This window comes from Pristiophorus japonicus, chromosome 21 (assembly GCF_044704955.1).
Source record: "Pristiophorus japonicus isolate sPriJap1 chromosome 21, sPriJap1.hap1, whole genome shotgun sequence".
Classification (NCBI taxonomy): Eukaryota; Metazoa; Chordata; class Chondrichthyes; family Pristiophoridae; genus Pristiophorus; species Pristiophorus japonicus.
Genome location: NC_091997.1, coordinates 48,581,811 through 48,605,346, shown reverse-complemented (window position 1 = coordinate 48,605,346; position 23,536 = coordinate 48,581,811). Strand labels below are relative to the sequence as shown.

Here is a 23,536-nt window from a genome sequence, read left to right as displayed (position 1 = left end):
TATCTGATTGCACACAGCATTGATAACAAGATAGATGAGTTGACGGCACAAATAGAATTAAATGAGTATGATCTGATAGTCATTACAGAGACGTGGTTGCAAGTTGACTGAGGCTGGGAACTGAATATTCAAGGGTATTTGCCATTTTGGAAGGATTGGCAGAAAGGAAAAGGAGGGGGATAGCTCTGTTAATAAAGGATGAGATCAGTGCAGTACTGAGAAATAATATTGGCTCAGAAGACCAAGATGTAGAATCAGTTTGGGTGGAGATAAGAAATAATAAGGGAAAGAAGTCACTGGTGGGAGTAGTCTACAGGCCCCATAACAGTAGCTATTGTTAGGACAGAGTATAAATCAAGAAATAACGGAAGTTTGTAACAAAGGTACAGCAATAATCATGGGCGATTTTAATCTTCATATTTACAAATCAAATTGGCCAAGATAGTCTTGAGGAAGAGTTCATAGAGTGTTTTCGGGATGGTTTCTTAGATCAATACGCTGTGGAACCAACGGGAGTAGACTATTTTAGATCTGGTAATATGTAATGAGACTGAATTAATTAATGATCTCATAGTAAAGGATCCTCTTGGGAAGAGTGATCATAGCATGGTAGAATTTCAAATTCAGTCTGAGGGTGAGAAAGCTAGGTCTCAAACTCATGTACTGAACTTAAATAAAGGCAATTGCAAAGGTATGAAGGCAGAGTTGGTTAAAGTCGGCTGGGAAAATAGATTAAAGGGTAAGACGGTAGACATGCAGTGGCAAACATTTAAGGAGATATTTCATAACTCTCAGCAAAGATATATTGCAGTGAGAAAGTAAGTAAGAGAAGGATGAACCATCCATGGCTCACTAAGGAAGTAAAGGATGGTATCAAATTGCAAACAAAGGCATCCAATGTTGTAAATAATAGTGGAAGGCCACAGGATTTGGAAATTTTTAGAAACCAGCAAAGGGCGACTAAAAAAATGAGAGAGAGAGAAGATTGTTTATGAGAGTAAACAAGCAAGAAATATAAAACAGACATTAAGAGCGTCTACAGGTATATAAAAAGGAAGAGAGTAGCTAAAATAAATGTTGGTCCCTTAGAAGATGAGACTGGGGAATTTAATAATGGGAAACAGGGAAATGGCAGAGACTTTGAACAAATATTTTGTATCAGTCTTCACAATAAAAGTATCTAAAAAATTGATAATCAATGGGCTATTGGGAGGGGGGGGTGAACTTAAAACAATCACTATCACTAGAGAAAAAGTACGAGGCAAACTAATGGGCCTAAAGGTAGACAAGTCCCCTGGACCTGAAGGCCTGCATCCTAGGGTCTTAAAAGAAGTGGCTGCAGAGATAGTGGATGCATTGCAAAATTCCCTGGATTCTAAAGATGTTGCAGCAGATTGGAAAACTGCAAATGTAACGCCCCTATTTAAGAAAGGTGGGAGACAGAAAGCAGGAAACTATATACCAGTTAGCCTAACATCTGTCATTGGGAAAATGCTGGAGTCCATTATTAAGGAAGCAGTAGCAGTACATTCAGAAAATCATAATACAGTCAAGCAGAGTGAGCATGGTTTTATGAAAGCGAAATCATGTTTGACAAATTTGCTAGACTTCTTTGAGGATGTAACGAGCAGGATGAATAAAGGGGAACCAGTAAATGTCGTGCATTTAGATTTTAGGAAGGCATTCGATAAGGTGCCACATAAAAGATTATTTAACAAGATAAGAGCTCACGGGGTTGGGGGTAATATATTAACATGGCTAGAGCATTAGCTAACTAACAGAAAACAGAGTCGGGATAAATGGGTCATTTTCAGGTTGGCAAATTGTAACTAGTGGGGTCCCTCAGGGATCAGTGCCGGGGCCTCAACTATTTCCAATATATATTAATGACTTGGATGAAGCGACCGAGTGTAATGTAGCCAAATTTTCTGATGATACAAAGATAGGAAGGAAAGCAAGTTGTGAGTAAGCTAAGTGAGTAGGCAAAAATTTGGCAGATGGAGTATAACGTGGGAAGATGTGAGGTTATTCACTTTGGTAGGAAAAATAAAAAAGCAAATTATTATTTAAGTAGGGAGAGATTACAAAATCTGCGGTATAAAGGGATCTGGGGTCGTTTATATGAAAGACAAAAAGTAAGCATGCAGGTACAGCAAGTAATTAGGAAGGCAAATGGAATATTGGTCTTTATTGCAAGGGAGATGGAGTATAAAAGTAGGGAAGTCCTGCTACAACTGTACAGACCGTTGGTGAGACCATCCCTGGAGTACTGCATACAGTTTTGGTCTCCTTATTTAAGGAGGGATATACTTGCATTGGAGGCAGTTCAGAGAAGGTACAGACCGTTGGTGAGACCATCCTTGGAGTACTGCATACAGTTTTGGTCTCCTTATTTAAGGAGGGATATACTTGCATTGGAGGCAGTTCAGAGAAAACTTGAAAACAAGAAAAGTTGAGCAGGTTGGGCCTATACTCATTGGACTTTAGAAGATTTAGAGGTGATCTTATTGAAACGTACAAGATTCTGAGGGGGCTTGACAAGTTAGATGCAGAGAGGATGTTTCCCCTCTTGGGGTAATCTAGAACTAGGGGGCATAGTTTCAGAATAAGGGGTCGCCCATTTAGAACTGAGGAGGAATTTAGTCTCTCTGAGGGTCGTGAGTCTTTGGAATTCTCTACTCCAGAGAGCTGTGGTGGCTGGTTCATTGAATATATTTAAGGTGGCGATAGACAGATTTTTGAACGATAATGGAGTCGAGGGTTATGGAGGTGGGCAGGGAAGTGGAGTTGAGGCCAAGATCAGATCAGCCATGATCTTATTGAATAGCGGAGCAGGCTCGCGGGCCAAATGTCCTATACCTGCTCCTATTTCTTATGTTCTTATGTAAGCTGTTAAAAAAGGGATATGGATCTTATATTTTATTAACAGAGGTAAAGAGTATAAAATTAAAGAAGTTGTGCTAAACTTACAAATCACTGGGCAAGCTGCAATTGGAGTAATGTGTACAGTTTTGAATGCCTTACTTTAGGAATGCTGTCAAGTCCATGGAGAGGTTACAGAGGAGATTCACTGAGATGATACCAAGGATGAAAGGCTTTAGTTGAGTAGAGATGAGAGAAACTGGGGCTCTTTTCATTACAACAACAACTTGTATTTGTATAGCGCATTTAACATAGTACAGTAAAACATTCCAAGGCGCTTCTCAGGAGCATTATAAAACAAAATTTGACACCAAGCCACACAATGAGAAATTACGGCAGATGAACAAAAGGTTGGTCAAAGTAGTAGGTTTTAAGAAGTGTCAAATGAGGAAAGAGAGACAGAGAGGTTTAGGCAGGGAATTCCAGAGTTTAGGGCCTTGACAGCTGAAGGCACGGCCACCAAAGGTTGACCGATTAAAATCAGGGATTTTCAAGAGGCCAGAATTAGAGGAGCATAGATACCTTGGGGGTTGTGGGGCTGGAGGAGATTACAGAGATAGGGAGGGGCGTGGCCATGGAGGGATTTGCAAACCAGGATGATAATTTTGCTTAACCGGTAGCGAATATAGGTCAGCGAGCACAGGGGTGATGGGTGAACGGGACTTGGTGCAAGTTAGGACACGGGCAGCTGAGTTTTGGATGACCTCAAGTTTACGTAGGGTCGAAAGTGGAGGCCAGCCAGGATTGCATTGGATTAGTCAAGTCTAGAGGTAACAAAGGCATTGAAGGTTAGAACAATTAAAGTTAAAAGAAGAACTGACTGAGGTGGTCAAAATTATGATAGGTTTTGACAAAGTAAATCAGAAAAAACTAGTTACCCTAGTCGGTATATCAGAAACTACCATGAAAACAGCAAAGGAAAAGATTAGGATATTTTATTTTACGCAGAGGCTCATTAGGGCATGGAAGCAGAATCTATAAAACTTTCAAAAAGGAAGTGGATAAACATTTGAAAAGCCTTCAGGATATTTCAGATAGCCGACACAAATGCGATTGGTTAAATGGCCTCCTTCTGTGCTGTAAAATCTTATAATTCGCTGAAGCGTCATCTATTCACTGGAGAACGAACTGGACGTTTCCGTTGGAACGAAGACCGCACGGTGACTGTATCACTTGTGACAATCAAGAACTTAATTAATTAGTGTTAATCAACCCAAAAGGTGCCTGACACAAATCTGTGCTACTGGTGCCATCTATTGGTGCCCAAGAAACCTTCGAACAGATTCCCAGGTCGAATGATGATGGAAGATTTTCTGGACAGTTCTTCAGTTGAGATAAACATCACAAGAAAAATATATTACTGGACAATCACTCTGAGGCTGAGATTGCAAACAGGACCATAAACAATATTGAGTCATTCATCATTGGAGCTCCATTTATAACAATCCGGCAAGAAAATACTCAGACCCCACATTTTTTTTAAAGTTAAAAATCAGGAAATTATAAGGTTATAACTTAATGAAAGGGTTTGGATGATTTATATATAGAATAATGGATTCCCAGGAGGAAATGGCCTCATGGCTGGGCCCTAATCAACCACAGTTGACTGGAGCTGAATCTCAAGACTGGCTATTGCCACTAATTCATTCAGGATGTAAACCATCGAACAGTATAGACAGGGAGATTCCAACACCAGTTGGGTTTCTTCCCTTTGGTCGATGTGGAGGTGAAGATAGAGCCGGTTTCACATGACATTGGACAAAGACCATTTGTGTTCTCGGGCAAAACAAGTACCAGGTCAACACTGTGGTGAGAAAGCCTCTCAAAACTATTCAGATTGGAGACACAATTGCGTTACATAATTAAGCACCATTTCATGTAATGAGTGGGTTTGGCAGGAAAGGAGGGATATGCTGTCACAGTCCTTCCGAGAATTTTGTATCTTCCTCCTTAATTCATGAAAGTAAGTCAGGTAAAAACTGAAGGAATTACGTCAAATATAATTCATCCTTACCCATTTTCTCCCGCAATGTGTTGACCCTTGTATGAACTGCTTATTGAAGTGAGGAGTGTTAACCATTAGGATCAGTTTCAACACTCAAAGACTCGTGGTTAACCGGAACCACTGTCCAACTACCTATCCGTCAAATGCACTTTCTCAACAGGGTGCCCCAATACCAGTGGGGAGAGGCTATAGGTCCAAAATATCCCGCAATCCTACACCATAAAAGAGCTGGATTATCCTACATAAGAACATAACAAACAGAAGCAGGAGTAGGCTATTTGGCCCCTCGAGCCTGCTCCGCCATTCAATAAGATCATGGCTGATCTGATCATGGACTCAGATCCACTTCCCTGCCCGCTCCCCATAACCTTTTACTCCCTTATCGCTCAAAAATCTATCTATCTCGCCTTAAATATATTCAATGACCCAGCCTCCACAGCTCTCTGGGACAGGGAATTCCATAGATTTTCAACCCTCTGAGAGAAGAAATTTCTCCTTATCTCATTTTTAAATGGGTCTAAGACTATGTCCCATAGTTTTAGTTTCCCCTATGAGTGGAAATATCCTCTCTGCATCGACCTTGTCGAGCCCTATCATCTTATGTTTCGATAAGATCACCTCTCATTCTTCTGAACTCCAATTTGTTTCAGCCCAATCTACTCAACCTATCTTCATAAGTCAACCCCCTCATCTGCGGAATCAACCTAGTGAACCTTCTCTGAACAACCTCCAATGCAAGTATATCCTTCCTTAAATATGGAGACCAAAACTGTATGCAGTACTCCAAGTGTGGCCTCATCAATACCCTGTACAGTTGTAGCAGGACGTCTCTGCTTTTATACTCTATCCCCCTTGCAATAAAGGCCAACATTCCATTCGCCTTCCTGATTACTTGCTGTACCTGCATACTCACTTTTTGTGTTTCATGCACAAGGACCCCCAGGTCCCTCTGTAGTGCAGCACTTTGCAATTTTTCTCCATTTAAATTATAATTTGCTTTTCTATTTTTTTCTGCCAAAGTGGATAACCTCACATTTTCCCACATTATAAGCCATCTGCCAAATGTTTGCCCACTCACTTAGCCTGTCTATATCCCTTTGCAGATTTTGTGTGTCCTCCTCACAATTTGCTTTCCCACCCATCTTTGTTTCATCAGCAAACTTGGCTGCATTACACTCGGTCCCTTCATCCAAGTCATTAATATAGATTGTAAATAGTTGAGGACCCAGCACCGATCCCTGCGGCACCCCACTAGTCACTATTTGCTAACCGGAAAAAGACCCCTTTATCCCGAATCTCTGTTTTCTGTTAGTTAGCCAATCCTCTATTCATGCTAATATATTACCCCCAACCCCGTGAACTTTTATTTGTGCAGTAACCTTTTATGTAGCACCTTATCGAATGCCTTCTGGAAATCCAAATACACCACATCCACTGATTTCCCCCTATCCACCCTCCTCGTTACATCCTCAAAAGAACTCCAGCAAATTTGTCAAACATGATTTCCCTTTCATAAAACCATGCTGACTCTGCTTTTCCAAATGTCCTGCTGCTTCCTTAATAATGGACTCCAGCATTTTCCCAACGACAGGAGTTAGGCTAACTGGTCTATAGTTTCCTGCTTTTTGTCTACCTTCTTTATTAAATAGGGGAGTTGTGGTTTTCCAATCCGCTGGGACCGCCCCAGAATCCAGAGAGTTTTGGTGGATTACAACCAATACATCCACTATCTCTGCAGCCACTTCTTTTAGGACCCTAGGATGTAAGCCATCGGGTCCAGGGGACTTGTCTGCCTTCAGTCCCATTATTTTACCGAGTACTACTTCATTAATGATACTGATTGTATTAAGTTCCTCTCTCCCTATAGCCCCTTGATTATCCACTATTGGGATGTTTTTAGTGTCTTCTACTGTGAAGACCAATACAAAATATTTGTTCAACGTCTCTGCCATTTCGCTGTTCTCCATTATTAATTCCCCAGTATCATCCTCTAGGGGACCAACATTTACTTTAGCCACTTTTTTCCTTTTTATGCACCTGTAGAAACTTTTACTATCTGTTTTTATATTTTGTGCTCGTTTACTTTTATAATCTATCTTCCCTCTCTATCATTTGTTTTAGTCGTTCTTTGTTGGCTTTGTTGTTTCCCAATCCTCTGGCCTCCCACTGGTCTTGGCCTTGTATGCCCTTGTTTTCAATTTGATATCATCCGTTATTTCCTTAATTAGCGATGGATAGTTATCTCTTCTCTTACAGTCTATCCTGCTCATTGGGATAGATTTTTGTTGCGAGTTCACATCCTGTTCACATTAACTTGGGAGGCCTTCAACTCCCCTATTCTACGTGTTGGTTCCATTTTCTCGCATTGTCAGTTGCTCCAATGCATTCTGCACCCCATTCCCCAGACACTGCTTCTGCAGGCTCAGTCCTGCACAATCTGAGAGCAGTAGCAGCGTAGTGAGTGTACGGAGACTGGGGTTGAACTCTTAAAAGAAGCGTTGATGTCTATTGAAAGAAAAGGTGTGGGCAACAACTGTGCGATGTCACTCCAGGCCTGCTCAAGTCTGAAAGAAAGACTTGCATTTATATAACGCCTTTCATGATTACTGGACATCTCAGAGCACTTTTTCAACCCATGAAGTACTTTTGGAATGTAGTCAGTTGCAATGTAGTTTGCCTCAATAATCCCACGGCTGCACATGGTGTCCACCAGCCCCTGACCATCCTCTCCACCAAACAATAAAAGTTTTGCCAAACACTTATTTTTCACGAAGCTTGACTTCTCTATGCAACGTGCAAAAAACAAGGCAAGTCCTGTGATCAAAGCCGCTGGAATAAGTAAATTCCAACTCTACTACAACAAAAACTTTAATTTATATAGCGCCTTTAACATAGTAAAAAGTCCCACGGCTTCACAGGAGCATTATCAGACGCACAACACAGTAGTAATCCAGAGCCCTAGACTAATAATCCAGAGAAAGTGATCTCAAATTCCGTTTAAAAATAATCTGAAAATTAAAAGCTGGTATAGAGCATCAGTAAAAGTAAGCATGAAGCTGTCAGATTGTCATAAAAACCCAACTAGCGCTTATTGTCCTTTAGGAAAGGAAACCTGCCGTCCTCTCCTGGTCTGACCTATATGTGACACCAGTCGCACACCAATACAGTTGATTCTTAAGTGCCCTTTGAAGCGCCATCATTCCAACAGTGACGACACTTCAAAAGTACTTAATGGGCTGTACAGCGCTTTGGGAAATAAATGTAAGCCTTTCCTTTTTTTCCCCCAAGAAAATGGCCCACCACCACCTTCTCAGGGCAACTCGCGATAGGGAATAAATGCCAGTTTTACCAGCGATGGCCACATCTTGAGAATGAATGAAAAACATACCAGGATAATTATCGGTGTTTTGGAAAATGCATCCCATGATTCGACCATTTATAGATGGGCAACTAGTTTATTGGTGCCTGAATTTCATTTATATTACATGGGTTTAAGGGGTTTTTATTGTATTTTGGGATTCATTTCCAACTCTCTCCCCTTTACTGTGCAAATTGCAAATCAGTTACCACTGAGTCAGAAGGTTGTGGGTTCAAGTCCCACTCGAGAGACTCGAGTACATAATCAAGTCCAGTGCACTTCTGAGGGAGTGCGGCACTGTCGGAGGTGTCATTATTTGGATGAGACATTAAACTGAGGCCTATTCTGCCCTCTCAGGTGGATGTAAAAGATCCCATGGCACTCTTTCGAGTTTTCAGTCTCCTGGCCAAAAGTTGGCCAAACTGGTTGCAGTGTTGTCCTACATTACAACAGTGCTTTGGGATCCTGAGATTGTGAAAGGTGCTATATAGATGAAAGTCTTTCTTCTTTCAGAGGCTAATGTGGTAGACGTTCGGGTGAGGTGTTGGTGAGTGAGGCTCTCCTGGATTCTAGCCAGTCCTAAAACCTTCCCAACTTAGTGAGAACACTGCTGGACGTACAGGAGATCCTTAACTGGACAAGAACTTTGGGCTGTACTGATATCAGATCTTACCGTGGTAAGGTCGAGCGCACAAATCCTCGTCAGTGTTGTAAATCCTCCACACGTTAGTTCGGGCCGTGTCGGATTCTGGGGTGCTGGCTTCAGGCTTCTGGTTCAGGAAGCTGCTGAGCTGATTGCCCAGACTGTTACAATGCCATCGCATCTGGGCGGACTCCTGGTCACACTCCGTCATGCCCAGTGTGGGCGCAGTGTCATTCCTCCTCTGGATGCTCAGGCACTGCTTGGATCCGAGGTTGAAGAGGCGCAGTCTGGACACCCATTTCCACTGCTGCTGGTCGAAGCTTTCGTTACAAGACCGAGCCAGTCCTATACTGGTGCCCCTGCTCTCCAGGCAGCTCTCTGCCTTCTCACTGTATATCAGAAATATACTGGCATCTGCAAATCAGAAATATATAATTAAAACAAAGTACAGGAGCTCATGAGGAATCACTGTTCGACAATATCAAACCAGATTGCGGCAATATAAAACTGTGGGAATGGTACATCAAGTGTACTTTCATACACCCAGATCTCAGCGCCATGTATAAACTGCACCGTTAGTCACACATAAGAACATAAGAAATAGGAGCAGGAGTAGGCCATTTGGCCCTTCAAGCCTGCTCTACCATTCAATAAGATCATGGCTGATCTGATCCTGGCTTCAACTCCACTTCACTGCCAACCCTCCATAACCCTTGACTCCCTTATCATTCAAAAATCTATCTCCACCTTAAATATATTCAAAGACCCAGCCTCCACAGCTCTCTGGGGTAGAGAATTTCAAAGATTCACAACTCTCTGAGAGAAGAAATTCCCCCTCATTTCTATTTTAAATGGGCGGCTCCTTATTCTGAAACTATGCCCCCTAGTTCTAGATTCCACGAGGGGAAATATCCTCTCTGCATCTACCTTGTCAACCCTCCTGAGAATCATGTTTCAATAAGATCACCTCCCATTCTTCTAAACTCCAATGTTATAGGCCCAACCTTTCTTCATATGATAACCCCTTCATCTCATCACATAGCCAAGACATGTATTGCTCAGGGGTGTGTGGAAACTGTATGCCTGTACTGAATTTTCCAATTGGAGCACATCCAAGGGGAGATTATATATTTCACATTCCATATCCACACAGCCCAGGGCAGTGTAGAAACAACATAGAAGGGTGGGATACAGTGATATTGTGGTAATCAATAGGTGGATGGGTCCAGTGGTCAGACACAGGTTGACGGCGCACTGGCGATCTGAGCCATCCTGGGTTTCTCCTCAGCAGCGCGTGGAGGGACGGGATAAATGAAAGGCATTACTCATGCCTGCCATTCCCCTCTCCTTCAGAATCCGATGAAGAATTGCACGGGGCAGAAGGCTGCGCAGATCTTTAAGGGGGCCATTTTAACGCAACTCCCAGCCGGTTGTCCGTTGAGCGCGCGGCTGTCAGAAGCTCCCGCGCAGGCCGCATGACGGTTCCTCAGCGGGAACACCGCGCATGCGCGGAAGTTTGACTATACCGCGCAGCATCCCCTTAAAAAGGATTGCGCACCCAAAAAAAATGACAGAGAACCCCTGGTGGGAAGCTGAACAGCTCAGGTCGGCTGCCCGTTTTACAACCCACCCGTCGAATTTAATCTGCTGACTTTGTCGAAGAGTAAGTGCACACTATTTTTATACTGAGATTGTTGCGGGGCTAATGGGCATACATTGTAGGGCAAGCCTGTTTGGCCCTTCAAGCCCATTGCGCCCAGAGCCCATTTCTGATTATTCTATCATGGACTCCATCTCTCGCTCACTAAAATTTCCAGATTCTCTACCTCAGAGATACTAAGTGTCATTTCCCTGCAACAAATTAGTGCTATTAATATATGTACATGAACTTGCATTTTTATCACGCCTTTCACAACCTCAGGACGTCTCAAAGCGCTTTACAAACAATGAAGTATTTTTGAAGTGTAGTCACTGTTGTAATGTAGAAAATGCAGCCGCTAATTTGTGCACAGCAAGCTCCCACAAACAGCAATGTGACAATGACTAGATAATCTGTTTTAGTGATGTTGGTTGAGGGATAAAGTTGGGCAGGATAACCACCCCCCTCCCTCTTCAAAATAGTGCCATGGGATCTTTTATGTCTACCCGAGAGGTCCAACGGGGCCTCGGTTTAACATTTCATCCGAACGACGGAGCTCCAACAGTGTAGCACTCCTTCAGTACTGCACTGAGTGTCAGGATAGATTATGTGCTCGAGCCTCTGAAGTGTGACTGAGCAAACGAGGCAAGCAAGGTAAGGCACCAACTCAATTCCATCGGTTTCTCACCGTTCGGGATAGGTTCAAATCACCCCTTCCCTCCAATGTCGAGCACACATCTGTCACCCTCAATATACTGCAGCATTATCGCAGCAGCTTCTATTCTGTCTGTTTATTTGTACAGTCGACAGTCCGTCCGTTCCCTCTGTTTACACAGCTTATACTCTTAACAGCTGACTCTGCCCAAAGGCCTCCCCCAATGGCTCTGTCTATATTCTCAGGATACTCCTGATGCAGCCATTGCCTTGGACAGGGCCATATCACTTCTCTAAAATAACCCCTTATTTGTTTTTGGCGCATTTTGTGCTATCCAAGATGAGGGACATTTAAGTTCTGGGCATCTAGACTCAGCCTCGAGCATGCCCAGATCAAGTACAGCATGGGGTGGATGCACAATCTACCCTGCTGCATCAAGATGGCTCAGCATCAACCTCAGGTGAGTTTGCCAATTCTCCAGGACACTGCTACCTGCAACCCGGGAGAAAATAAATCACAGCGGCATTAAACAAAATTGTGTGTTCTCTTCATTTTCTTTCAACACTTTTATTAATTATAACAAATATTGGAGATGGAGCAAAAAAGCCGGGTGGTGCGGTTAGTGGTAGAAAGTTATATGATGAAATCTCCTGGAATACGCCCAACCAGAATCGGCAGCCCTAACCTCCGGAGACTACCTGTCAGTCATACCATTCCATTCAGAACCAGTAATGTGGCTCTATGAGTGAGCTTGGCAATTAGTGAGCAACTAGGGACAATTTTGGGCCGTGTCCCAGTGCCCGCCTCCCAGGAACTGGATTAAGACCACCCCAAACCACACTACACATGGGAGACTCTTTCAGACACGACTGGTTCAGTCAGAGAATTCCCTAAGGGAGCGCTGCACTGTTGGAGGCGCCGTCTTTTGAATGAGGCGTAAAACCGAGGCCCTGCCTGTTCTCTCAGGCGGACGTAAAGATCCCTGGACGCTATTTCGAAGAAGAGGAGGGCAGTTCTCCGCAGTGTCCTGGACAATATTTATCCTTCAACCAACATAATTTTTTAAAAACAGATTATATCTTTCTTTACTGATAAAAATACTCTCTGTATTGCATTCCCATGGATGGGAAACGTGAGCTTTCGTTAGCCAAACATTATAAAATGTAGCAAACAGGAAACCGGTGGGAACAAACTATGGGTTTTCTGAATCTGCGTTCGACGTTGATCCAGTTGACTGTATTTAACTTTGTGTCAGTTTGTTTTTTTTATGTTTCAGCCCTGCAACCACATAGTCAGAGGTCCCCTGCCAAGGGATTAGACTCCTCCCTTTGGCTTCGTGTTGCTAGAAGCTGCAGGCTCCTGAAAACACAGCTCTTTGTTGAAAAGGGGTATTGCCACCGAGGGTTGCCAACTCTGGTTGAATGTATTCCTGGAGATCGCATCACATGACCACCCGTCTCCACCCGCCCTGCACCCTCGCCATTGGTTGCCTTACATGCCCAGCCTTGTGGTGTCCCACCTTCCCACACCAACTGGAAAGTCTCCGGTACCTGACTGGATGAATCTTGACGGTCACAAAACAGCCATTTTTCCCAACGCCAATATTTTTGTAAATGTGTTCAAAGAAAAAGAAGAAAGCCACAATTTTTCGAATGCCCATATGATTTTTCTGCTGGGTTGCCTGGAATTCCTGGCGACTAGGACAACCCTGGAGGGTTGGCAACCCTACCGTCACTTCATTATAAAAGCACATTTTTAATCTCTCAATACTCCTATGAAGTGCCTTGGGACGTTTCACTACGTGAAAGGCACTATATGAATACAAGTTGTTGTTGTAGTTGAAAACAAAGATATGGGCGATAGAGAGTTCAGAGACCCTGTGATGTCATTAAAGTGGAATCTCCAGGAGTTAAAGATTTATCTCAAGAACACTGCAACACGAGGGAAAAATCCGAAATAATAAATGATTTTTAAAAAAGGCTGTTTGACGAACAGTCAAGAATCACCCAATTGTCTAATCAAGAGTCTGTTCGCTTCCCAATTGGGCGCAGGAAGGCGGAGCGCCACAAGGATGGATGTGTTGCCTGACCAATGGCAGGAATGTGGGGACGCAGTGGTTGGACGTTATGTGATGAAACCTCCAGGAATATATCCAACTGTTGGCAATTCTAGATGTCATCGATAATACCCAGTCTGGAAAAATGTGGTAAAGGTAAACCTCCACCCCAAAAGTGAGAGAAATACAAAGTATGTGTGGATACTGTAAGCTGCTATGTGTCTTTCAGGGTTGGCTATTTCAGACTTGCTCCCAGGCCAAGCTGAAGGTGCCACCCCTGTTCAACATCTTCAGGAGATAAACATGGTGGAAAAGGGGCATGAAAAACTGACACTCGTTTGCATTGAGTTTGGGCCCAGCTTCCGGTGGCTGCAACTTCATAGCAGAAACTGTCCTTAATTCAGCATTAGGTTGGCTGCTTCATTCAGTTGGCACTAGATTACATAGAATTTACAACTCAGAAACTGCTCTATGCCACATATTATACTCCGCACGAGCCTCCTCCCACTCCGATTACCACCATGACCCCCTACTCCTCTATTCCATTTGCCCTGTGTGCAGCAAGCCTCCCTTTAAACGCATCAATGTTTGGCCTGATTAATGTACAGTGAGGGTTGGGCACACTTCGGCCATTTGGGATGTTGATGGAGCTCCACCTTGTATCCTAGGTTAAATACCTGCCCTCCTTGTCTCACCAAACTCCCACCCCCCGCCAACATCCGAGAGACTTGACTCCTTACTGGACCTTGCACTGGCAGCTTTACCCATGTAAAGACTTGCATTTCTAGAGATCCTTACATGACCTCAGGATGTCCCAAAGCACTTTACAGCCAATGAAGTACTTTTTGAAGCATAGTCACTGTTGTAATGTAGGGACTACGGCAGCCAATTTGCGCACAGTAAGCTCCCACAAACAGCATTGTAATAATGACCAGATGTTGATTGAGGGATAAATATTGGCCAGGACACCAGGGATAACTCCCCTGCTCTTCTTTGAAATAGTGCCATGGGATCTTTTACATCCACCTGAGAGCGCAGACGGGGCCTCGGTTTAACGTCTCATCCAAAAGACGACACCTCCGACAGTGCAGCACTCCCTCAGCACTGCACTGGAGTGTCTGCCTAGAATTTTTTGTGCTCCCTCTCTGGAAGTGGGACTTGGTGATTTCCCTATCCTAATTCAAGACTGGAGATTGGACCGGCTGTCTTCAAAAAAAAAATTTGCATAGTCAAGCAAAACAAAACAAAAAAAAAAGTTTTGACTTGCCATCTTTCTGGTTGGAATGGCTTAGTCAGTCACTGGTTAATAAGAACATAAGAAATAGGAACAGGAGTAGGCCTTACGGCCCCTCGAGCATGCTCCGCCATTCAAGAAGATTATGGCTGATCTGATTATGGACTCGGCTCCACTTCCTCGCCCACTCCCCATAACCCTTTATCCCCTTATCGTTTAAGAAACTGAATGTCTATTTCTGTCTTAAATTTAATGTCCCAGCTTCCACAGCTCTGAGGCAGCGAATTCCACAGATTTACAACCCTCAGAGAAGGAATTTCTCCTCATCTCTATTTTAAATGGGCGGCCCCTTATTCAAAGATCATGCTCTCTAGTTCTAGTCTCCCCATCAGTGGAAACATCTTCTCTGCATCCACCTCGTCAAGCCCCCTCAATCTTTTCCATTTCAATAAGATCACACCTCATTCTTCTGAATTCCAATGAGTAGAGGCCCAACCTACTCGATCTTTCCTCATAAGTCAACCCCCTCATCCCCGGAATCAACCTAGTGAACCTTTTCTGAACTGCCTCCAAAGCAAGTATATCCTTTTGTAAATATAGAAACCAAAACTGCACACAATATTCCAGGTGTGGCCTCACCAATACCTTATATAGCTGTAGCAAGACTTCCCTGCTTTTATACTCCATCCCCTTTGCAATAAAGGCCAAGATACCATTGGCCTTCCTGATCACTTGCTGTACCTGCATACTATCCTTTTGAGTTTCATGCACAAGTACCCCGAGATCCGGCTGCACTGTGGCACTTTGCAATTTTTCTCCATTTAAATAATAACTTACTCTGATTTTTTTTCTGCCAAAGTGCATGACCTCATACTTTCCAACATTATACTCCATCTGTCAAATTTTTGCACACTCACTTAGCCTGTCTATGTCCTTTTACAGATTTTTTTGTGTCCTCCTCACACATTGCTTTTCCACCTATCTTTGTATCGTCAGCAAACTTGGCTACGTTACACTCAGTCCCTTCTTCCAAGTCGTTAATATAGATTGTAAATAGTTGGGGTCCCGGCACTAATCCCTGTGGCACCCCACTATTTACTGGTTGCCAACCAGGGAATGAACCATTTATCCCGACTCTCTGTTTTCTGTTAGTTAGCCAATCCTCTATCCATGCTAATATATTACCACCAACCCCATGAACTTTTATCTTGTGCAGTAACCTTTTATGTGGCACCTTGTCAAATGCCTTCCGGAAGTCCAAATACACCACATCCACTGGTTCTCCCTTGTCCACTCTACTAGTTACATCCTCAAAAAATTCCAGAAGATTTGTCAAGCATGATTTCCCTTTCATAAATCCGTGCTGACTTGGACCGATCCTGTCACTGCTTTCCAAATGCGCTGCTATTTCATCTTTAATAATTGATTCCAACATTGTCCCCACTACTGATGTCAGGCAAATGGTCTATAATTACCCATTTTCTCTCTCCCTCCTTTTTTAAACAGTGGTGTTACATTAGCTACCCTCCAGTCCATAGGAACTGATCCAGAGTCGATAAGACTGTTGGAAAATGATCACCAATGCATCCACTATTTCTATGGCCACTTCCTTATGTACTCTGGGAAGCAGACTATTAGGTCCCGGGGATTTATCGGCCTTCAATCCCATCAATTTCCCGAACACAATTTCCCGCTTTATAAGGATATCCTTCAGTTCCTCATTCTCACCTAGACCCTCGGTCCTTTAGTATATCCTTCGTGAAAACAGAACCAAAGTATTTGTTTAACTGGTCCGCCATTTCTTTGTTTTCCATTATAAATTCAGCTGAATCTGACTGCAAGGGACCTACGTTTGTTTTCACTAATCCCTGCTGCTACTTCTCAAGACCCTAGGATGCAAACCATCAGGTCCAGGGGATTTATCTGCCTTTAGTCCCATTATCTTACTGAGTATCACCTCCTTAGTGATTGTGATTGTGTTAAATTCCTCCCTCCCGATCGCCCCTATAATCTCACTGAGGCATTGTGAATGCCCAGAGCTACCTGCCAGATGCTCACACAGGGTGTCCATAATGAAGTAGTATTCCAGCAATGACACCCATCATCACATCTCTTGTGTGTGTCAATAGAATCAGGCTGTTATGGGTTTAAGCCCAAATTGAGGCTGATAGCCCAGTACAGTACTGAAGGAGTGCTCCATCATCAAAGAGATCGTCCCTCGCATTAGACCTTACATTGAAGCCCCATTGGCATATTCCAGGGGATGTATTTGATGAGCAAAGAGTTCTGGCCTTATCCTGGCCAACAGTCCCTCCCCCACCCTGCCACCATCAAAAACAGATTAACTGCTGTCTGGGGAACTTGCTGTGTGCAAAGTGGCATTTGCTAAATAACAGCAATCACTGCATTTCAAAGTAATTCATTTTATGTGAAGCACTTTTAAATGTGAGAAGACACTGTGTTCTGGCCAACAATGTTCCCTCAACTTACCCCATCAAAAACAGATTGACTTGTTATTCATTCATTTGCTGTTTGTGGAACCTTGCTGTGTGCAAAATTCCTGCTGTGTTTGCCGACACAACGGGGATTGCATACCAAAAATAATCCAATGGTTCTAAAGTACTTTGGGAGGTATATAAATGCAAGTCCTTCTTCCATCATCCCTTCATGAGCCAAAACCTCATCTCTTCCCCCGCCCCACCTAAAATAAATAAAACGCAGCAGATTAAAAGACGACTACAGACTCATAAGTAATAGTGTACACCTCGACCAAAACATGTGAACAGATGCATGTCTGGCAAACCAACCTGCTACATGAGTGCTGTAAGCTGGTGAAAGGTCTACGTCCGCTACAGCAGGGAGCAGAGACTCGGGACCAGCTGCGAACAAACACCAGACACGTGCCACACAAACCCTGTCGGCTATCTTCACAAGCAATGTTCGGTCCTACGCAAATGGTGTACCTATATATTTGCCAACATTTATTTTTTAAAAAACTGTAGACCAGAGGAGATCACTTGATAGTTTCGAGAGGGAGAAGCAATAGTATTAATTTGAAATGGGAGATGGGGAAAAACTGCTACAATACTGAGGCACATTCTCAAAATTTGGATAACACTTCTGCAAACTTGAAGTCTAGACAAAAGCCTAGAAATTGGAGTCGTTTGCGCCTTCCATTGGTGCTAACGGTGCGCAAATGACTTCGCACGGGCGCGACTAACGATTCCCGCTAAATTCAGTGGGAGTTTAGTGGCGGCGGTAACCCGTAGTGCCCCACTCCACTGCGTCGGCAATGACAATGCCATCACTGTGCGCAGTGCCCCATTATCACCCCGGAACAAAAAGTGGGGAGCGCCCAATGAAGCTGCGCCGGCGATGCCCGCTACAGTTTCAGAGGACGTGAACCGTTGCAGGCTGCTCGCGGGGTGATACTTAAAGGGGAGGTGGCGGCCATTTAATTAAAAAAAAAAAAAAAAAATTCTTCTGCGCCTTGTTAGCGTTTCAATCGCGGGATCCATATCGTGATCGGTCAGCCCGGCACGCTCCTCAGTGGCCCAGGGGGGCCCCTTTCCTCACTGGAGAGTTTGTAGTTTGGGCCCTTCCCTTTTAATCCCCAAATTTTTTTGAGTGGGGCGGGAATTCTGCACTTGGTGCAAAATGTTCCACCTCCCAAATGTTACCGCCCCAAACCGGGGCGCAATGGAATTTCTCCCCCAAAGTCTTTAATTTGGAGTGACCCCGTCACACTGTGTACTATGGTGCAGCATCTAAAGTGCTCTTCCTTTTTTTACACTGAGACACCAAGGAGCAGGACAAGGATCCTAGTGCGGGCCACCACACAGGTCGAAAACTGTAGCAGAGAAGACGAGGTTAGTTATTGAGGACACCAAGCTTGGATTTTAACAATCATTGATGGGTCCTGGGTTTAACTATACAATGGAGGCAAAGGTTTCCTCTCTAATGGTCACATAAGAAATAAGAGTTGGAGTAGGACATTAGTCCCTTCGAGCCAACTCCGCCATTCAACAAGATCATAGCTGATCTTCTACCTCAACTCCACCTTCCCGCACTATAAGAACATAAGAATTAGGAACAGGAGTAGGCCATGTAGCCCCTCGAGCCTGCTCCGCCATTCAAAAAGATCATGGCTGATCTGGCCGTGGACTCAGCTCCATTTACCCGCCCGCTCCCCGTAACCCTTAATTCCCTTATTGGTTAAAAATCTATCTATCTGTGATTTGAATACATTCAATGAGCTAGCCTCAACTGCTTCCTTGGGCAAAGAATTCCACAGATTCACAACCCTCTGGGAGAAGAAATTCCTTCTCAACTCGGTTTTAAATTGGCTCCCCCGTATTTTGAGGCTGTGCCCCCTAGTTCTAGTCTCCCCGACCAGTGGAAACAACCTCTCTGCCTCTATCTTGTCTATCCTTTTCATTATTTTAAATGTTTCTATAAGATCACCCCTCATCCTTCTGAACTCCAACGAGTAAAGACCCAGTCTACTCAATCTATCATCATAAGTTTACCCCCTCATCTCCAGAATCAGCCCAGTGAATCGTCTCTGTACCCCCTCCTAGTATATCCTTCCTTAAGTAAGGTGATCAAAACTGCATGCAGTACTCAAGGTGCGGCCTCATCAATACCCTGTACAGTTGCAGCAGGACCTCCCTGCTTTTGTACTCCATCCCTCTTACAATGAAGGCCAACATTCCATTCGCCTTCCTGATTACCTGCTGCACCTGCAAACTAACTTTTTGGGATTCATGCACAAGTGTCTGGAGTGTCACCCAGGTCGGGTGGCACTCTTTAATGTTTTATGTTTTCGCAGGTAAACTCAAAAGAGTTTCATGCACAAGGACCCCCAGGTACCTCTGCACCGCAGCATGTTGTAATGTCTCCCCATTCAAATAATATTCCCTTTTACTTTTTTTTTTCCAAGGTGGATGACCTCACATTTTCCGACATTGTATTCCATCTGCCAAATCTTAGCCCATTCGCTTAACCTATCTAAATCTCTTTGCATCCCGACTCTGCTTTCTGTTAGCCAGCCAATTCTCGATCCATGCTAATACATTTCCTCTGACTCCGCGTACCTTTTATCTTCTTCAGTAATCTTTTGTGTGTCACTTTATCGAATGTCTTTTGGAAATCTAAATACACCACATCCATCGGTACACCTCTATCCACCATGCTCGTTATATCCTCAAAGAATTCCAGTAAATTAGTTAAACATGATTTCCCCTTCCTGAATCCATGTTGCGCCTGCTTGATTGCACTATTCCTATCTAGATGTCCTGCTATTTCTTCCTTAATGATAGCTTCAAGCATTTTCCCCACTACAGATGTTAAACTAACTGGCCTTTTGTCTGCCCCCTTTTTTAAACAGAGACGTTACATTAGCTGCTTTCCAATCCGCTGGTACCTCCCCAGAGTCCAGAGAATCTTGGTAGATTATAACGAATGCATCTGCTATAACTTCCGCCATCTCTTTTAATACCCTGGGATGCATTTCATCAGGACCAGGGACTTGTCTACCTTGAGTCCCATTAGCCTGTCCAGCACTACCTTCCTAGTGATAGTGATTGTCTCAAGGTCCTCCCTTCCCACATTCCTGTGACCAGCAATTTTTGGCATGGTTTGTGTCTTCCACTGTGAAGACGGAAGCAAAATAATTGTTTAAGGTCTCAGCCATTTCCCATTATTAAATCCCCCTTCTCATCTTCTAAGGGACCAACATTTACTTTAGTCACTCTCTTCCGTTTTATATATCGGTAAAAGCTTTTACTATCTGTTTATGTTTTGCGCAAGTTTATCCCTTTATTCCTTTATTCCCAAAGATGTATCGACCTCTAACTTGAATATACTCAACGACTGAGCCTCCACAGTCTTTTAGGGTAGACAATTTCAAAGATTCACCACCCTCTGAGTGAAGAAATGTCTTCTCATCTCGGTCCTAAATGGCCGATCCATTATTTTGAGACTGTGACCCCTAGTTCAAGACTCCCCAGCCAGGGGAATCATCCTCCCTGTTAAGCCCTGTAAGAATTTTGCATATTTCAATGAGATCACCTTTCCTTCTAAACTCTAGAGAATATAGGCCGAGTCTACTCAATCTCTCCTCATAGGACAATCCCCCCATCCCAGGAAACAGTCTGGTGAACCTTTGTTGCACTCCCTCTATGGCAAGTATATCCTTCCTTAGATAAGGAGATCAAAACTACACAATACTCCAATCTCCTGGAATATTTAGTTCCCAACCTTGGTCTATTTGCAACCACGTCTCTGTAATGGCTGTTATATCAGACCTATTCATTTCTATCTGCGCTATTAATTCATCTATTTTGTTGTGAATGCTTCGCACATTCAGATATAGAACCTTTAGCTCTGACTTTTTTCTGTTTTCCCTGATGTCACCTTAGTCACTAATGCCCTATTACCTTTGTTACACTCTCTGTCCCTTCTTGACACACTTTGCTTATTTTTACCCCAAACTCTGCTCTGTTCTAGAGTCTCGACATTTCCCTTGCTGTTTTTAAATTTACTCTTGCCTGAATCCTCCCACTCCCCTGAGATTAGTTTAAAGTCCAGTCCACAGTCTGGCCTTTTGCAGCCAGTTTTCAGTAAATACAAGTCCCCGACAAAAAAGTTGTCTTCCCCGCCAACGGAGTCAACTGGTTTAAGCTGCTCAGTGGCAACCCAACATGTGGGAAATGGAGTGAGTTGCTCGACAACCTCATTATCCTTTTGAGATGTTCAAAAGAATCCTAGGCATCAGGAGTTAGCACAAGAACTCGACCATTGCCTACATAAGTGTTTTGCACAGAAAAGACCCCTCAATAACCATCCAAAGCTCACAAATATCAACAGCAATGTACAGGCCCAGTGATGATGACTTGCCATGCAGCAGGTGATATGAAGGTTTTATTTTATGATGCACAGCTCAGTCTGCTATGTTTTTTTGGCCCAGAAATCTTCCCGCACCTTCTCCTGGAGGTACCAGCGGATGTTGACATTGGCCCGCAGACCGACCTCTGGTACCCTGCCCTCGTGGCTAATCTTTGTGTTTAGATGGTTCAACTGTTGGAGGTGGCGGGGGATTACAGCTGAGCCCAAACTTGTCCAGACCCAACATCCACTTTCCAGTAGGAGTCACTGCAAATCAACCAGGAACATAGCAATTGTAGCATCACTCCATCTACTCCAACCCCACACCAGCGGAGACCGGTGATCAAACCAAGGGTCCTCCTGGACTGTAAAGCTCTGCTCCAGAACGGGCAGTGTATTTACTAACTGAACAACTCAGAGGTCACACCCTGTGACTCATACAGTGCTACACTCTCGCTGCTGCTGATCGAACTTCTAATGTTGAGGTTCAGTGCTTCTTACATTACAGCAGTGACTACAGCCAGTGGTGTACTTTTGAAGTGTAAAGTGTTTTTGGACATCTTGAGGTCGTGAAAGGTGCTGTATAAATGCAAGTCTTTCTTTTATAATCTGTCAAAATGAACACTTGTGGTGTATGACTATATTACACACTACAAGAATCAGGCTGCAGTGTCCAATTGAAGGTTTCTTACCTGTTTTTTCCATATACACTTTTCAGAATGCACCAAGTAAACTGCACAATATAAAGAGCAATTAAAGGAGCAAAAATCATGATTTGAACCGAAAATCAGTTTGCAGTATTACTTTGATTCATCATCATCATCATAGGCGGTCCCTCGAAACGAGGGTAGAAACATAGAAAATAGGTGCAGGAGTAGGCCATTCGGCCCTTCTAGCCTGCACCGCCAATCAATGAGTTCATGGCTGAACATGCAACTTCAGTACCCCCTTCCTGCTTTCTCACCTTACCCCTTGATCCCCCTAGTAGTAAGGACTTCATCTAACTCCCTTTTGAATATATTTAGTGAATTGGCCTCAACAACTTTCTGTGGTAGAGAATTCCACAGGTTCACCACTCTCTGGGTGAAGAAGTTTCTCCTCATCTCGGTCCTAAATGGCTTACCCCTTATCCTTAGACTGTGACCCCTGGTTCTGGACTTCCCCCAACATTGGGAACATTCTTCCTGCATCTAACCTGTCTAAACCCATCAGAATTTTATGCGTTTCTATGAGGTGCCCTCTCATTCTTCTGAACTCCAGTGAATACAAGCCCAGTTGATCTAGTCTTTCTTGATAGGTCAGTCCCACCATCCCGGGAATCAGTCTGGTGAACCTTTGCTGCACTCCCTCAATAGCAAGAATGTCCTTCCTCAAGTTAGGAGACCAAAACTGTACACAATACTCCAGGTGTGGCCTCACCAAGGCGCTGTACAACTGTAGCAACACCTCCCTGCCCCTGTACTCAAATCCCCTCGCTTGAAGGCCAACATGCCATTTGCCGCCTTAACTGCCTGCTGCACCTGCATGCCAACCAATGACTGATGTACCATGACACCCAGGTCTCGTTGCACCTCCCCTTTTCCTAATCTGTCACCATTCAGATAATAGTCTGTCTCTCTGTTTTTACCACCAAAGTGGATAACTTCACATTTATCCACATTATACTTCATCTGCCATGCATTTGCCCACTCACCTAACCTATCCAAGTCGCTCTGCAGCCTCATAGCATCCTCCTCGCAGCTCTCACTGCCACCCAACATAGTGTCATCCGCAAATTTGGAGATACTACATTTAATCCCCTCGTCTAAATCATTAATGTACAGTGTAAACAGCTGGGGCCCCAGCACAGAACCTTGCGGTACCCCACTAGTCACTGCCTGCCATTCTGAAAAGTACCCATTTACTCCTACTCTTTGCTTCCTGTCTGACAACCAGTTCTCAATCCACGTCAGCACACTACCCCCAATCCCATGTGCTTTAACTTTGCACATTTAATCTCTTGTGTGGGACCTTGTCGAAAGCCTTCTGAAAGTCCAAATATACCACATCAACTGGTTCTCCCTTGTCCACTCTACTGGAAACATCCTCAAAAAATTCCAGGAGATTTGTCAAGCATGATTTCCCTTTCACAAATCC

The 23,536-nt window shown here is 43.8% G+C and overlaps 1 protein-coding gene across 3 annotated transcripts in view; it reads right to left on the bottom strand.

Annotated features, from left to right (window-relative positions):
• Nucleotides 1-23,536, bottom strand: part of mrc2 (mannose receptor, C-type 2) — a 317,669-nt gene that overhangs the window by 251,627 nt on the left and 42,506 nt on the right. Inside the window, exons 1-2 of one of the 3 annotated variants that reach the window (XM_070864754.1) lie at nucleotides 10,254-10,408; nucleotides 8,959-9,342 (exon numbers count right to left, since the gene is read on the bottom strand). In XM_070864754.1, the coding sequence (XP_070720855.1) occupies nucleotides 8,959-9,342; nucleotides 10,254-10,266 (397 nt within the window). In that variant the 5' untranslated portion in view covers nucleotides 10,267-10,408. Of the gene's footprint in view, nucleotides 1-8,958; nucleotides 9,343-10,253; nucleotides 10,409-23,536 lie in introns of those variants that run through there. The other 2 variants (XM_070864756.1, XM_070864753.1) reach the window with 2 other exon arrangements.